We start from the raw sequence: 15,996 nt of genomic DNA, 5'->3' as shown, positions 1-15,996 counted from the left end.
CACGTACTGCAGAAGCTTTCTGTAGCATTTTTTGAAACAGAAACCAAAGCAAATTTAAGTCCAGATGTGCTCCCAATAGGGAAGTGGATTCAATTTGTTGTGAGCGTCTTAGGGGTCTAGACTGGCAGCATCCTCAAAACACCAAGCTGAGGGCCTCCCAAAGTCTCTGAACACTCGGGATAGGACAGGAAATATGGTCAAAGGAAACCAGGATTATATGAGCCTGATTGATAGCCCTTCACCTCATCTGAAAGACCTGCAATCTTTGACCTGTGTCATCAAGGATGAGTTGGTACCACCCTGTACCCCATGGGGCAGACAGCACAAGCTAGTTCTAGCCCCGCACCTGCCCTCACCCTCTGCTTGACCTTTTTTAATCGTTTCAGTCAGTCAATAAGTAAGATTTCACTGAGTGTCTTCTATGTGGTCAGGACAATGTTAGCTATATAAGGGCTCTCCAACAGTGAGAGCTCTCTGAGGTTGTCTAGTTATTTAACTGCCTCAACTGTGGGGGTCTTGCTCCTTCAGCCCTGCTCTGTGTTTCATTTCCAGAGGATCCCATAGCCAACAGAGATTCTGGTCAAGAGTCAGAGTCTATTCCAGAATATACAGCAGAAGAGGAGCGGGAAGACAACAGGTTGTGGAGGACAGTGGTGATCGGAGAACAAGAGCAGCGGATTGACATGAAGGTCATCGAGCCCTACAGGAGAGTCATTTCTCATGGAGGTAGTCAAGCTTTACGCAAATCCTGGGAAGGGGGAAATGGGACAGCTGTATTAGTTTTTTTTAGAAAACAAAGGTCCTTTGTCGCATGACATCACAACATCACTATTCGTGAACAGTAATGTTCATGGGAACTGTAGGGCTAAGTATATTACTTCATACTCGATTCGTTAGGCATGCGAAAGCCTGCTTTGTAAAAATAACTTTCCAGTGTAAAAACTGCTTTTCACACCACATATCAGATGTTATCATTTTCTAAGTGAATTTCCTGAAAGCCAGAGTTGTCTAATTTAATAATGGCTATTTGGAATTCGTAGCAGCTGGTAACAGGGTTTAACTAAGTATTTCTACAGTATGGGACACTGTGGCTTATAGACAGACCATTATACCAGAAGTGCTTGTAATTATAAAACAGTCTTTTGAATCCTCTTCAGAAGCTTTAGGAAATCTTTTCTAGCCTCAGCCTGGTACTTTTTTTTTTTCCCCCATATTAAAGTTTGCTTTTCTATAAACTTCTTTAAATCTATGCCTGACAACAGCCAGCCCCAGTTAAAGCCGCTACCTGTTTAGCGAGGGACAAAGGAGAGAGAAAAGTTGTATTTTGTATTTCCAGTGCTTTCTTGAGGCCCTGGAGCATATGTAGCCGTGATTAATTTGAGGTTCACAAGTCAGATGAGCGCAAGCAACACATTTAACATTGTCAACTTGAGAAAATTATAAACGGCGTCTTGATTTTCTGCTGCGTGCCTTCCTTTCCTGCAGTCTTGAAGCACCACCCTCACCACCCGGCTGCTCTAGAAAGCCTGTAAGCTGACAAGGCAATCGTTGTTCCCTAGATGCCCTCTTCCTTAACTAGGACAGGGAAATAAGCATCTTGCTACTGCATTAAACTCGTAGCTCCTGTTTTCTAACGAGCAGAGAACATTTTGTTATTTCACTCAATCCTCCCTCCACCAGCAGAATTTCCACCCTCCCGTCCTATGTGTTACTACCTCAATGTAAGTAGTAGGACCACCCAGGGTACCCAAGCATGACAGCGAAGGAAAACGCCAATGGGTGCCCCTGACCATCACCTTTTTTTATTGCCTCACTATTTGACCGGTGTCCCTGGGTGGTACAAGTAGTTAACACACTTGATTGCTAAAGGTTAGAAGTTTGAGTCCACCCAGAGGAACCTCGGAAAAAAGGCCTGGCGATCTGCTTGCAAATAATCAACCGTTGAAAACCCTAGAGAGCACGGTTCTACTCTGACACATGAAGTTGCCATGAGTCGAAATCGACTCAACAGTAACTGGTTCTGTTTGACCAGGAATGGTAACGTTGCCCAGCAATAGCTGCTGTGGGCCTTTCCTCTTAGGGAAGCCTTTCCCAGAGCCCTTTGGAATGAAGGCTAAGTTTACTGGAAGTAAGGAGCCATTTTAAACTGACAGACAACCGGCCATAGAGCCAGCCCTTTTGGATGAAACCATAGCCTGAGTGTTATCCAAATCTCCCCAGAAAGCTCATACTTGTTTGCCCCCACCCATCAGGTATTTTTGGTTTGTTTGCTTTTTGGAAATAGCTTTTAAAAACAAAAACAAACAAACAGAAAAAAGATTGTGAAAGCCCACTGTGCTCAATCTATAAAAGTCCAAAACATCTACAAATATGTGTCAAAGTAAATCAGAGTCTTCCAGTGGTAATCCCTATAAACATTTTCACACCTCAGTTCTTAAATGAAGAGCCGCCTGGTTGTGAAGAAGGTAGGCTGTTTTGCTGCTAACTCTGGGTCAGGCTGTTTCTTATTTCTTCAGTAGACTCACCTACTTCTAACTTTCAACCTCAGTGAAATTACGTGGGTTGGGTGGATGTTGAAACTTTCGGCCTGTTGCCTGAATCAGGAGAGAATAATCATCAGCACACTAGGGTCACAAAAACCCACCGCCTCTGCCTGTCCTTTGTGGAGATTTACCTCAGACCTCAGGGCTAACCTGGTTTGCTGTGCTCTGCATCCCTGCCACCTCCTCGCCTTGGCATTTGCTCCTGTCCATTCTGTGTCGTGAACTCAGTTTTTGTCTGTGTGACTGCCCGTTTTGTTTTGAAGAGAAATCCCCCTTTCCTCTTCCCAGCTCCACCTCAGCCTGCTCCAGGCGCTGGTCCGCATGAGCGTGCCTCTGGCTCCACCCACCCTGGACATTAACAAGATGCCACCTTTTCCTACAACCTGAGCAGCTTTTGTGCTCTGTAGGTAAAGATAATTCAGATGTTCCTTCTGAATTTGCCACAGCTGTGCCTTCCTTTTTTATAGCTAACACCACTCTCTTAGACCTTAATGATGCCAAAGCGATACCCCTTAGTTGCCAACCACTTGAGTTTGTCATCCTGGCTTCTGAGGAGCATTTAAAAAGCAGCAATCCATAGTGAACACGGACCTCATTTTGGCACCTTGCGTTTTGCTGTGAAGAAGTTTTCCCCTTCAGGGCACAAGGAAAGTGTCAGCCATATAGTGTTCTATACAGTACAACTGCAAGATGGGTGTGGTTAAAAGAGCTGTGAAGACTAGCAGTGAAGCCAGACCCTGATAAGTGTCCACACCAGATGGGATTATTGGTATAGGACAGCAGTATTGGAACAAATAATTCAGTCTGTGTCTTCAGTGACCTTGGTATGAGTTGGCTGCTAACTGACAGGTTGGCGGTTCAAGTCCTCCCAGAGGCACCTCGTAAGAAAGGCCTGGTGATCTACTTCCAAAAATCAGGCATTGAAAACCTTTTGGAGCAAAGGTCTACTGTGACACACATGGGATCGCCATGAGTCAGAATGACTCACTGACAACTGGTTTATGAGTCCCAGAGCAATATCCCTGCCACTTGCTTAAATAAAAAAGCAAGGAGAGGTGGGCGTGGCTTTGATCAGCCAATGGGGGGGGTCACTTTGACACCAAAACTGGCTTTTTTGAACTTGAAGCAGGCAACACATTTAAATAATCAAGGGCAATCACGCCAAAGTATTGTAATAAGGAGTTTCTTTTCTTGTTTTCTTTTTGCTTATTTTGTTCTAGGAGATTCAGGTAATCTTCTCTACAGTGTTGCTGGAAAAATGATCCTGGAAAGAATGAGGAGAAGAGTTGCTCCCTGGTGTGTGTGTGTGTATGTTTTTGTTGCGACTGTGACATCTTTCCTTCTCTCTCCATTCCATTTGCTGGCCAGCAAACTTGTGTTACACCCCTTTCATGTCTCCCTGTCCTACCTCAGGTAAGGTTTGCCGTCATTGCTTCAGAGGGTATCAGGAAGCACCCAGGTAGGATGACGTTCTGTACAGTACAACACCTCAGCACCTCAGCACACACTCCCGAATTCACCTCCTGTTTATTGAGACTGGAAACTCTGGTGGCATAGTGGTTAAGTGCTACAGCTGCTAACCAAAAGGTCAGCAGTGCGAATCCACGAGGCGCTCCTTGGAAACCTTATGGGGCAGTTCTACTCTGTCCCAGAGGGTCAATATGAGTTGGAATCAACTTGATGGCAACAAATTTGGTTTGGTTTTTTTGGTACTGAGACTAGAGTTTAATAAGATAGCTTTTTTAAAAAACCAAACCTATAATGAATTATGCTGCTGCCAAGAGGCAGCTTCACTTGAGTAACAACAGAAATTGAGGATTTAGCCGACCCCCATGAAGGCATCTGGGAGGGACAAAAAGCAAAGGGTCCTATTCATTCTGGGTATTGCGCTTTGCCAGCAATGTCTATCTAACATACCGTCCAAGCCTGACAATGATGGTACCAACTCTTGATTTGGGAGGAAAACTCTATGTGGAAATATTTTTTCTTCTATTTCCTTTCTTACATTATCTCCTTCTGTTTTCTTCTCTCTTTTGCCCCTTCTTTTCTTCCTATAGCTGCTCTACCCACAAGTACAAAAAGCCATCTTCATGTGTATATTTCAGTAATTTTTATGTAAAGACATTTATTACCTAGAAATGGAGTGAACAAGAACCCTACAATGTCAGAAGGACAGACAGCAATGACACAGAGAGCTAAACTGCCATTTAAGATGACTGCTAAAGCAGTGTCCATAAACTTCAGTCTTTCGTTTTTTTTTAATGTCTTAGGAATTCTCCAAAAATAAGAAAAGAAGTCCAAGTAACCAATCAGTCATGATCTTGAAATTATTCTGACACCTGGGAGCCAGACAGCAAATTGAGAAAGATGCTCTTGAAAGGATACTTCTTACTTGTTTTTAAGTTGGATTCATCATGTCTGTTATCTCTTTTAATGAACTGGGTCTTTTTCATTGTGCCGAGTCTGAATCACATGTCTTTGTGGTTCGGGGATTAGTTTAGCTAAGCCGCCACCTCTTTTATGGATTTCTGTTTGGATGTGTGTCTTCTTAAATACAGTTGTTTGATGGAGCAAGCATTTCTTCTATTAAAGTGCACTTCCCCTGCCATTTTCCTTCACATGGCATTCTAAAATAGAAGCTGATAAATACTTAGCCAAGAAAAAAACCAAACCTGTTGCCATTGAGTCGATTCCGACTCATGGCAAGCCTACAGAACAAAGTAGAACTACCCCGTAGGATTTCTAAGGAGCAGCTGGTGGATTCAAGCTGCCGACCTTTTGGTTAGCAGCCAAGCTCTTAACCCCTGAGCCACCAGGGCTCCAACAAATACCTACATGTTGGAAAAGATGGAAACTAAAGCAAAAATTCTACAGGGAAGCTCCTGCAGCCCTGTTTCACAAGCCTGTGTTGCATCAGGTGTATATTTACATAGGAAACATCTTCTGAACTATGTAGTATAAACACTGTGTACAACAACCTCAAATTAGTAATACACACAAACCCATAATTTGATATATTTTTGGTTGGTATCACTGTCTTCCCACGCCTTTTTTTGCAGTAAAGTCATGCTCTCTTTGTTTAGAACATCTTATTAAACTGCTTTTCAAGAGTTAAGCTCATCCAGATCTATATCCAGCCAGTATTTTACTGCCATGTGTAATCACCAGGAAGTCTATTTAGAGTTCAGAAAAAAAAAAAAAAAATCATTAACCAGCGTGAGTTCTGGGGGGCTGGGTCAGCCTTGAGGTCCTATGTTCCTATTCAGAGCTTTAAGGAAACCTCTATTTAAGGATTCTGAAGTCCAGAACTGTGTTATATGACAGAAATCACAGGTGTTTAAAAGGGGATATTAAAAAAAAAATGAAAATACAGTGCTGCATCGTTTCTATTTTTTAAGCGTGGAAGACACTTAAAAACTGCTGACCTTTTGGTTAGCAGCCAACCACTCAACCAACTGTGCCACCAGGGCTCCTTCTGTAGGTTTTGACCAACACCTGCCGTGAATTTCAAAGATGAGCTCTAAGGGAGCACAGAGCTTCCTTGAAAAATGGGGCAAAGCCATGGTTATTTCAGAGCTTTCATAAGTGGGTAAGATGTCCTGAGATGTAGCTACATTTTCCTTGGCCCTTAAGAGTTTCAGTGGCCACACTTGCCTACGTCTTCCCCTCCTGTTTTCTCATTACCACCTGCAAACAGTACCCACTACCCCATGTTACTAGCAAGTAATTCTCAAGTATTCCCCCAAAAGCACAAATTTTCATAAAACTCAAAAAGAGATGGACTTTAGCTACGGTCTTCTTGAGTTAGCCCCTTTTTTGAAGAGACTAGGCTCTGACTTTTGTGTTCGGTTGTTCTGGGCCTGGTTAGAACTTTTCGTGTAGCCCCACCCTGCCCGTTGAGTCCAGGGATCCCAGAGGTACCACATGCAAGTGCACCAGTGATGTTGAAATCAAAATAAAGTTGTTTTACTCATCTGCTCACTAGTATCTGGTCACTGGGGTGTGTGCATCTGATACGATAGTATAGTTAGTTCAGTGACTAAATTTTCCCCTCAAATTAACTGAGTTTAAAATTAAAACGAGTTAAAGGAGATGAAAGAAAACCTCTTCACCATTAAAAGGATTATATAAACTTTTTTTAAAAATTATGTATGTTCACCACTATTAGTATCTTATAAATTAGAAACCCCTAAGTCAAAAAGTGTTGCCCTCTTATCCTTTGATACACTGAGTATTTGTACAGCCCATTCACAACTCTGCATAACACATATAATCATCCATAATATAAATTCATGCATGTATGTGTATGCAAATATATTCAAACCATGTACAGGTAGTCCCTGACTTAACGGCATATTTGGGTTACGACGAACCGTACGTAAGTGACTGTCCTTTTTTTTTATGATTTGTGTATTTTTTTATGTATGTATGTATTAAAATATATCTATAAATTTCTGTGTAATGTTTCCGACCCCCAAAGACAAATAAATACTGGATTTATAAAGATACTGATAATGAAAGCCAAAAAAAAAAAAAAAAAAAAATGAGGTGTTCAACTTAAATCAGAACCAATTTAGGACAGAGACGTCGGAGTGGAACCCCGTCATAAGATGGGGACTACCTGTATTTAAGACTATATGACATATGTTATCCACTGAAATATAATTATACATGCATATACGTAGAGGAAGACAGTCTATAGTTAAGACTACATAATGCTTATTTAGAGATATACTTACTTATTCTACCAACATACACACACTTGCCAACACTTCCCAATTGATCCTTTAGGTTAAATACCTTCTTGTTAAAAGCTTTCAATTGGTTACAAATGTCTTTTTGTTTGCTCCCCAGGATACTATGGGGACGGTCTAAATGCCATCATTGTGTTTGCCGCCTGTTTTCTGCCAGACAGCAGTCGGGCGGATTACCACTATGTCATGGAAAATCTTTTCCTGTGAGTGATACTTATGACAAAGTGCTTTGAATTAATGTCTGTGGGCATAGAATGGCAGATAGAGCACCTTTAATTAAAGGAGAATATTCTAAGGCTTTGCTTTAAAAAAGCCAGTGAAATCTGTCGAGAAAAACATGGCTCAAGAGACTAAAACCTTTCAAATAGCTCTTTTGTCAGTAGAATGGATTGAAAATAAAATGAACGCATTTGGGCCTGCGTTTTTAAATCTTGTTATGTTTCTTTTGGGTGAAGTATTATTTTTGTTCCCCGATAACATGTTCTTAGTCAACTGACAATAATCTGACTTTGTTTTCATCTGCCCTTATTTAATCTTAGTTGCTCTTAGTATTTGATAACATTGTTGACATTTTTTGAAAGTCAGGTTTCAGACCCAAACATTTTACTAACGTACTTGGAAAAAAAAGATAACCGTAAGAATAGATGAGCAATACTCACTCTCAGAGAAATGATCTTAGTAGGTAATTGCATTCTTCTTCTCAAGGTGAAGAGGTAAAATGCACAGCTATTAATGTCATACACCCTGTAATTTAAATGTTATATAATTATGGTGTAAATAGAATGGAGTATTTTATGTGGGAACTGAAAACATTCCTCTTCCTTCCTGTGATCAGGTATGTAATAAGTACTTTGGAGCTGATGGTAGCTGAAGACTATATGATTGTATATTTGAATGGTGCAACCCCAAGACGGAAGATGCCAGGGCTAGGGTGGATGAAGAAATGCTACCAGATGATTGACAGACGGTATGTGAACGCATTATTGAATCAGTATTTTGACTTCCTCAGTAGCCCCCACATTTCATCCCTTTTAATCTGCTAAAGGTGCAGTCACATTCTGTGAACATTTGAATTATACATCTTGGAAATAATAACTTAGAAAAATATCAATATACATACCACTTGGTGCCCCAAATTTGAAATAAAGCAAATCCTTGCAAGATTTTTTAAAATGTTGTGCTCTCAAACCTAACAAAGGCTTTAAACTGTGCATGTGCTATTTCCTCATGGAGGTGTACTTTGAGCTGGTTAACGAAAATACCATGATTCCTTGCTGGTATCCTGTGATCCTGCCGCTGTTGACGTGCGTTGGAACGATTGTGATTTGGATAACAATTATGCTGTTATTTCAGCATTCACTGTTAATTCAAGTTAAAGTTAACTCCTAGTCCATAGAGCACCTTCCTTTGAACTGGAATCCAAACAGATTTTATTAGAACAAAACATTTTATTGCCATCTGCAGGGAAATTGTCATAGTCAACATGCATATATTTGATGTCTGTGATATACGTGGCATCCCTTACGGCTCCTTGCATAACAACACACGGGTACCCTGACTGTTATACTAATTAAAGGATCCATTTTATAATCTAAACATTCATAAAGTAGCATTGCGTATGCTGAGAAGTGTGCCTGAAAACCAATAACATTAAAATGGTCATATTAAGCCCAAAAAACTACCATATACACTGTTACTATTTCCAGTATATAGAAGAAGAAATAAGGCTCAGTGAGATCAAGTAACTTGTCTAAGCTGCTGTTAAGAGTGTATGCTCTCCAAAAGAGTAGACATAATGCTGACAAATATTAAAAGCATTATTAAATCAAAATGTCACGATGATTATAGATAGATGCACTCCAAGAATACAACTATTCTACTTTACATTTATTCCTATTGGAAAATTATGTTTGAATTATACAAATATTGAGTTATGTCTCAAAAAACATTCTTTTAGTTAATCATGGCCATTCTATACTTTCCTACCATATAATAGTAAGGTGCCTAGAACGCCCTGAAATTACATGTATTTTTATTTGGTGATACAGTTTCTGTTTTCATTCCCAGTGAAAAAGGTTGAGTAATTTTTTTTTCTTTTTTAAAATAGGCTACGGAAGAATCTGAAATCCTTCATCATTGTTCATCCTTCTTGGTTCATCAGAACAATCCTTGCAGTGACACGGCCTTTTATAAGGTACACTTAGTAAGAGTATGGCTAGTAGTTTTTTAAAATATGTATTCATTGTCCCATAAACAAGGATGTCATAAAGAGTTGTAAGGAAAATATATTTCGTTTTCTTCCTTCCTGGAAAGATATTTTGGTTTATCCATCAGGAGTCCCTAATTAAGAATGAAAATTGTTTTGTAAAGAATATTTTCCCATCTGATCATTACAGAAGACCTCTAAAATTATCTGCTATAAACATGGGGATGAAGTGGTAGGGTTTCTATTACCCATCAGGAGGAGGAGTAGGCAGTAAGTGTAAAGTGATGTGCTATTTTGTAGAGAACGGAAAAGGGAGAGTAAAATGGCAGTGGGAAATAAAGACTAACCAAGGACAGAAACAGAAGTCAGACCTTGTCTTACTTGTTCCATTTCTTCTGAACAAATATAGTGTAGATCATTTTAAGAGCTGTGTTTTGATCATCTATGAGGATTCTTGGTTTCGATTCAGTTCATTTTGGTAAATATTTATCCAGTATTTATTTTATGTTAAGAGCTTAGCTGCTGACCAAAAGATCAACAGTTTGAATCCACCTGGCGCTCCTTGGAAACCCTGTGGGACAATTTTACTCTGTCCTATAGGGTTGCTATGAGCTGAGCAGTTCTACTCTGTCCTATAGGTTCACTATGAGTTAGGAAGTTCTGCTCTGTTCTATAGCGTCGTCATGAGTTGGTATTGACTCGACAGCAACGGGTGGTATTTTGTCATGTACTGTGTTACCTTACATTTTGGGATGTGATGAAAAGTAAGATATCCTCATAATATAGTAAGACTTGAAACAGTTACATTTTATTTTCTGGAATGCTTTAGAAATATAAGTCAGGATACAGCTTAGATAACTCTCTAAATAAATCAAAAATTTCCAGTTCCAAAGTTATTAGTAAATTCCTAAAGAAACTTCTGATAATTTAATTCTGGAGAAAAAATTAGAGGGTAAAATCCTTAATATCTCTTTGCATAGATTTTCCTGGACCATCCAGATTCTGCTTTTTTGTTCAGTGTTCACTTGTATTTTTTGGGGATTCCCAGTGTCTACTTCTAATAATTAAGGAGGAGGATGTAGTCTGATTTCTCTCTGGCAGTTTAGTCCTTTACCATACAGTGTTACTTTGCTTTAGAAAAATATTAAGAAATATTTAAGTCATACAAAAAAGCCACTTATTTTAATAATAACACAAAATAGTTTGACAAGGGAATAGGAATCAGTGCACACTAACGAGCTTATAAAAGGTTTGTTGTTGTTGTATGCCACTGAATCGATTCAAACTCATAGCGGCCTCATGTGACAGAGTAGAACTGCCCTATAATGTTTTCTAGGCTATAATCTTTATGGGAACAGATTGCCAGATCTTTTCCCACAGAGCGGCTGGGTGGGTTCAAACTGCCTACCTTTCTGTTAGCAGCCAAGCACTTAACCATTGCGCCACCAGGGCTCCTTATAAAAGATTTAATGGGTAGAAAAGTAAACATTAGCATTGATATTGATTTGTTGATATTTGTTTAATCACTCAATTCTTAGGTATTAAATTATACATACAAGAAAATTTATTTTTTTTGTGATAAACACCAAAGCTTTTATTACTATAACCAAAAAACCAAAACCCGTTGCCAACAAGGCATTTCCAACTCATAGCAACCCTATAAGACAGAGTAGAACTGCTCCATAGAACTGCTCCATAGGGTTTTCAAGGAGCAGGTGGTGGATTCAAACTGCTGATCTTTTGGTTAGCAGCCTGAGTTTGCACTACCAGGGCTCCATTTTAGAACATTGAAATATAATTCACTATTTATTCAAATGAGCTTTAAGATAAAATAATGATAACAAAAATAATTATAAAATTATAGTAAATAGTGTGGTAAATTACATATAGTAATTTATTGAGTACTTACATGAATCATTTCATTTAACCCTAATGACAGTCCCCTGAGGAGTGTGCTATTTACTATTTCTATTATATAGATCAAAACCCTGAGGCCAGTGGGGCCAAATAAATTGTCTAAAGCAGGATCCAGCAAACTTCTTCTACAGAGGATTAAATAGTAAATATTTTAGTTTTTGATAGCCACATGGTCTTAGTCACAACTACTCAACTCTGCCATTTTAGCATGAAAGTAGCCATAGATGATATGAAAACAAATGGGTGTTGCCATGTTCCAATAAAACCTTATTTATGAACACTGAAATTTAATTTTATATAATTTTCAGATGTCACAAAGTATTATTCTTTTTGATTTTTTTTTAAAATATAATTTTTAAAAAAACATTAAAAAATGTTAGGAACCATTCTTAGCTCACAGGCTATTAAAAAAAAAAATCAGACTGCAAGCTGTTCGCTGACCACTGGTCTAATTAACACAACCAATGAATGATAGATTCAGACTCTGAACCCAATTGTCTGCTAATGAAAGAACAAGCATTTCAGGTATTTAGCCATTGTATTATACAATTTCAGCAGGTAAAACCTTCCTTAAGAGCCCTCTTTTGAATCAGTTTGCATCAGTGTAATCAACTTTTGGACACCCTGGTGGTGTAGTGGTTAAGAGCTATGGCTGCTAACCAAAAGGTCAGCAGTTCGAATCCACCAGGCACTCCTTGGAAACCCTATGGGAGAGTTCTGCCCTGCCCGATAGGGTTGCTATGAGTCGAAATTGACTCGACGGCAATGGGTTTGGTTTTTGTTTAAATCAACTTTTAGGCCTGAGACACTAAAATGTATTACTCCTAAAGAGTAAAATCTGTGCTAGAGGTGTATGGCAAATTTATTTTTCAATGAGTTATTTATCTATGCCAAGCATTGGATTAGGTGTTGGAGACCGAGAGATTAATTGGCTCAATTGCTGCCCCCAAGGAGCTCACAGGCAAGCAGCAGATGTAGGCAGACATGTAAACAGTTGCATACAGGACACAACCGAAGTACATTGGGGCATGAAAACTCGAGGTGAAGGTGAGTTTTGGGGTAATATATAGAGAGCAAAGGCTGAAAATCTGTGTCAAGAAAGGTTTTCCACAAGAGCTTACCATCAGGGTGATTTTTGAAGGATGAGTAGGTGGGCCAGCAAACATCAGGGAGGATAATCCAGATAGAGGAACAGCAGATACAAACAGACTGAGAAGGATGGAACACCGCCTGTTTACACAACTCTAAGTTCTGGTAATCATAACACTGGAGACGGAGGTTTCCCCCTTGCATGACCTCTTCCTCTTCCTCATTCCAGCCACTCTGTCTTTTATCAAAACCTCAATTTAGCTCAAAAACTCCAGAGGAAGGAAGAGGTTAATGTAGCATGTCATTGGTAGTGTGTGTTCACTCAAGGCTTATCAAGAGGGCGAGAAGTGACTGTGTTAAGAAGGCTGCTGGTTTGTTCACAAGTCCGAGCCAGTGGCCCAGGGCCAAAACTGAAACTAAAACGTTAAAGGTAGATGTATGAAGAAATGACCTAGTGAAAGCTCCTTACTGGAATGCACAGCAGTTGGCAGACAGCTCAGCCTGATCCCAGTAGACTAGGGTAGTCTCTTCATTTCAAACCATTCAAGAGCATTAGATCCTTGATCAATTTCCTCTCCAAGTGGAATGATACATTTTTTAAATTAGTTTAAAATGAGATATATTTTTGAAAGAGTACAGAAATGCATTCTTCTTATAAAATATTCAGTCATTACAAATAAGACCAAGTTCTTCCTATATCACCTACCAATACCTGTTCCTAATCCCCTTTCCCAGAGGCAACTATAATTATCAATTTCATTGGTATCCTTCTAGATTGCCTTCTATGAATTTCCATACATCTAAAATGGTACAAACTGTTAAACACTCAGCTCCTAACCTAAAGGTCAGCAGTTCAAACCTACCCAGAGGCATCTTGAAAGAAAGGCCTGGCAATCTACTTCTGAAACGTCACAGCCATGAAAACTCTATGGAGCCTAGTTCTACTCTTAAAACACATGAGGTCACCCTGAGTTGGAATCGACTTGATGGCAACTGTTTTTTTTTTTTTTCTTTTGTTTTAAAATGGTAACATTTAGATGAAAGCTGTTTGTAATTCAAATCCAATTATCGGACCACAGTTTGTAATACTGGCCCATCTGGAATGTGCTCTCAAACTGAAACTTAAAAAAAATTTTTTTTTTTTTAATAAAATGAAAGCCAAAAAATTGGAGAGGGAAAATGAGTTTATATATTCTTTTAAAATATCATCAACTTTGGCAGATTCTGAAAAAACTAAATGACGTGATTTTTGTCTATTAAAAACAAGCAAACAAAGACAAATCATGAACCGGTGACTACTGAGAGTGGCAGGAACCACTGAGAGGCTGAGCAAGGTGTAGTGATGAGTGTGGACTGCAGTCAGCCTGCTGGGTTCAAATACAGGCTTTGCCGCTTCCTGATGGCAAGACCTTTGCCAAATACTTCACTCCCTGTGTCTGTTTGCGTATCTTTAAAAAGAGAATAACAATAGTACTTACTATTGCTAGGCTGTTTACTCAAATAATGTTAGCTTTTCCTCCTAAGAGCCCTGGTGACTCAGTGATTAAGAGCTTTGGCTGCTAACCAAAAGGTCAGCAGTTCAAATCCACCAGCCACTCCTTGGAAACCCTATGGGGCAGCTCCACTCTGTCCTATAAGGTTGCTATGAGTCAGAATCAACTCGATGCAACAGGCTTGGTTTTTTTCATTTTTCTCTTATTAAGAGTGCTGTGGCAAGATGTTAAGTGATACCAGGATTTTCGAGAAGAGTTAGCAGCTTTAGGAGGGATGAAAGAGCAACTAATGCTGTAAATTTTTTCTTTTTCTTTAGTTCAAAATTCAGCAGTAAAATTAAATACGTCAGTAGCTTATCGGAACTCCGTGGGCTGATCCCAATGGACTGCGTCCATATCCCAGAGAGCATCATCAAGTAAGTCCTGACAGTTGAGAAGATCTGGTAAGAAATAGTGCATGCCTGGAGAAGAGCTAGGAAAAGAACTCACTTTGGATGGTAGGGAAAAGGCATTATCTTATTTTCAAAATAAAAATCAAATGCCCGCCAGTAAATGTATTTTCTCTTACAACCTGCAGTTAACTCTCTTGTTTCTTTCAGACCCCCTTTCACATCATCTTCTTTGGTATTATTAATTATTGCTAGTCCTCACCTCGAATTTTGCTACCATTTTGGAGAAAGCATGAATTTAACATTTATCAGTACATCTGTTCCCCGTGGCCCCCACCCTGCACAGATAGAGTAGGATCTTAGTATAGCTGGGATTTCTTTACTGTCTTACAGAGAGTAATTTATCTGTATGACCACAGGAAAGTCAGAAAAAATTACCCTTTCTCTGTTGTCTTCTAAATCTATTTTTTCATGGTTGCCTTCAGGTGAAAGATTAGCTAGGTGGTGTATGCCCAGTGGTGGGAGGGCTGGTTATGAATGATTTCCTTGCTGAGGATAGGGTAACACCCCCACAGCCTGCAAGAGGAAAGAAAGCATGGGCACCGAAGGGCTCAGGATTGTGCTCAAAAGTAATAACAATAAAAGTTAACTGAACAACTGCTTGGAGCTGAGACTTGAAAACCCAGATACCAGGAGAATCAATACTCCTATTTGGTTCATTGTTGCAAAGACCTCTTGTTTTCTGTGTATCATGTCTTTTCTTCCTCTGTGTCTGATTCACTCGTTTTTGATTTGGACTAGAATTGAGAGAGGCTTACCCATCAAAGAAAACAGAAAAGTGTCCGCCATCTTCTTCCATAAAGTGGATTGCAAAATGGACCTCCCAATTTGGGCTTCCAAAAAAGAGTTCCATCACTTTTTAAAAAGGCATAGGAGTTGGAAGGAAAGGACTCTGGTTGAATGTGTATCTATACTGTACTGGGCATAGAGATGCTCTATTTATATCATTTAGTCCCCATGGTAAACTCCCATTTTACAGATGAGGAGAAATAACTTGGTAAGGAGAAGTTACTTATGTAAAGTCACACATCCGTGAAGAAATGGAACTAGAATTCAAACCCAGGGAAGCCTGGCTGCAAAATCTCCATGCCCTTTCCCACTAGATTCCTCTGCTTCCTTAAAAGTATTCATCTAAATTCAAAGTTTAGGAGTAGTTATATTTGGTTTTCTTACATCCCAAAAGCAGGCATAAAGACAGGACACTCTCGGCTTACAGTGGTCAGTTGGCCCAACTGAATCAAGCAGTTAGCTCAGCTGAATCAGCCATTAAAAACCCTGTGGAGCACACTTTTACTCTGACATACATGGAGTTTCTGTAAGTTGGAATTGACTCAACAGCATCTGGTTTACTATTTAAAAAAAAACAAAACAGAACACCCACTTATTATAATGCTATTTCCCTTTGTAAAAGATGATGACAAGGACATTCTCTTTTTCCAATGGAAATGAGCATTGGACACTTTGCAGGTGAATACAGTAATAGCTTCCATGGTGTGGCAGTTGGAGGTAAAAGAGTGAAGAAGAGAAAAGAATGGGCTTTGGAGT

General features: G+C 39.4%; 1 protein-coding gene across 6 annotated transcripts in view; it reads left to right on the top strand.

Moving 5' to 3' along the window:
• The window catches only part of PRUNE2 (prune homolog 2 with BCH domain), a 314,222-nt gene that overhangs the window by 283,378 nt on the left and 14,848 nt on the right, over nucleotides 1–15,996 (top strand). For 5 of the 6 annotated variants that reach the window (XM_049895199.1, XM_049895201.1, XM_049895197.1 and 2 more), the window contains exons 12-16: nucleotides 553–726; nucleotides 7,398–7,500; nucleotides 8,133–8,264; nucleotides 9,405–9,491; nucleotides 14,320–14,418. In XM_049895199.1, the coding sequence (XP_049751156.1) occupies nucleotides 553–726; nucleotides 7,398–7,500; nucleotides 8,133–8,264; nucleotides 9,405–9,491; nucleotides 14,320–14,418 (595 nt within the window). The other variant, XM_049895202.1, reaches the window with a different exon arrangement.

This window comes from Elephas maximus, chromosome 9, assembly GCF_024166365.1.
Source record: "Elephas maximus indicus isolate mEleMax1 chromosome 9, mEleMax1 primary haplotype, whole genome shotgun sequence".
In the NCBI taxonomy this organism is placed as follows: Eukaryota; Metazoa; Chordata; class Mammalia; order Proboscidea; family Elephantidae; genus Elephas; species Elephas maximus.
Note: the sequence above shows the minus strand (reverse complement) of the source record. Positions and strands in the feature narration are given on the sequence as shown.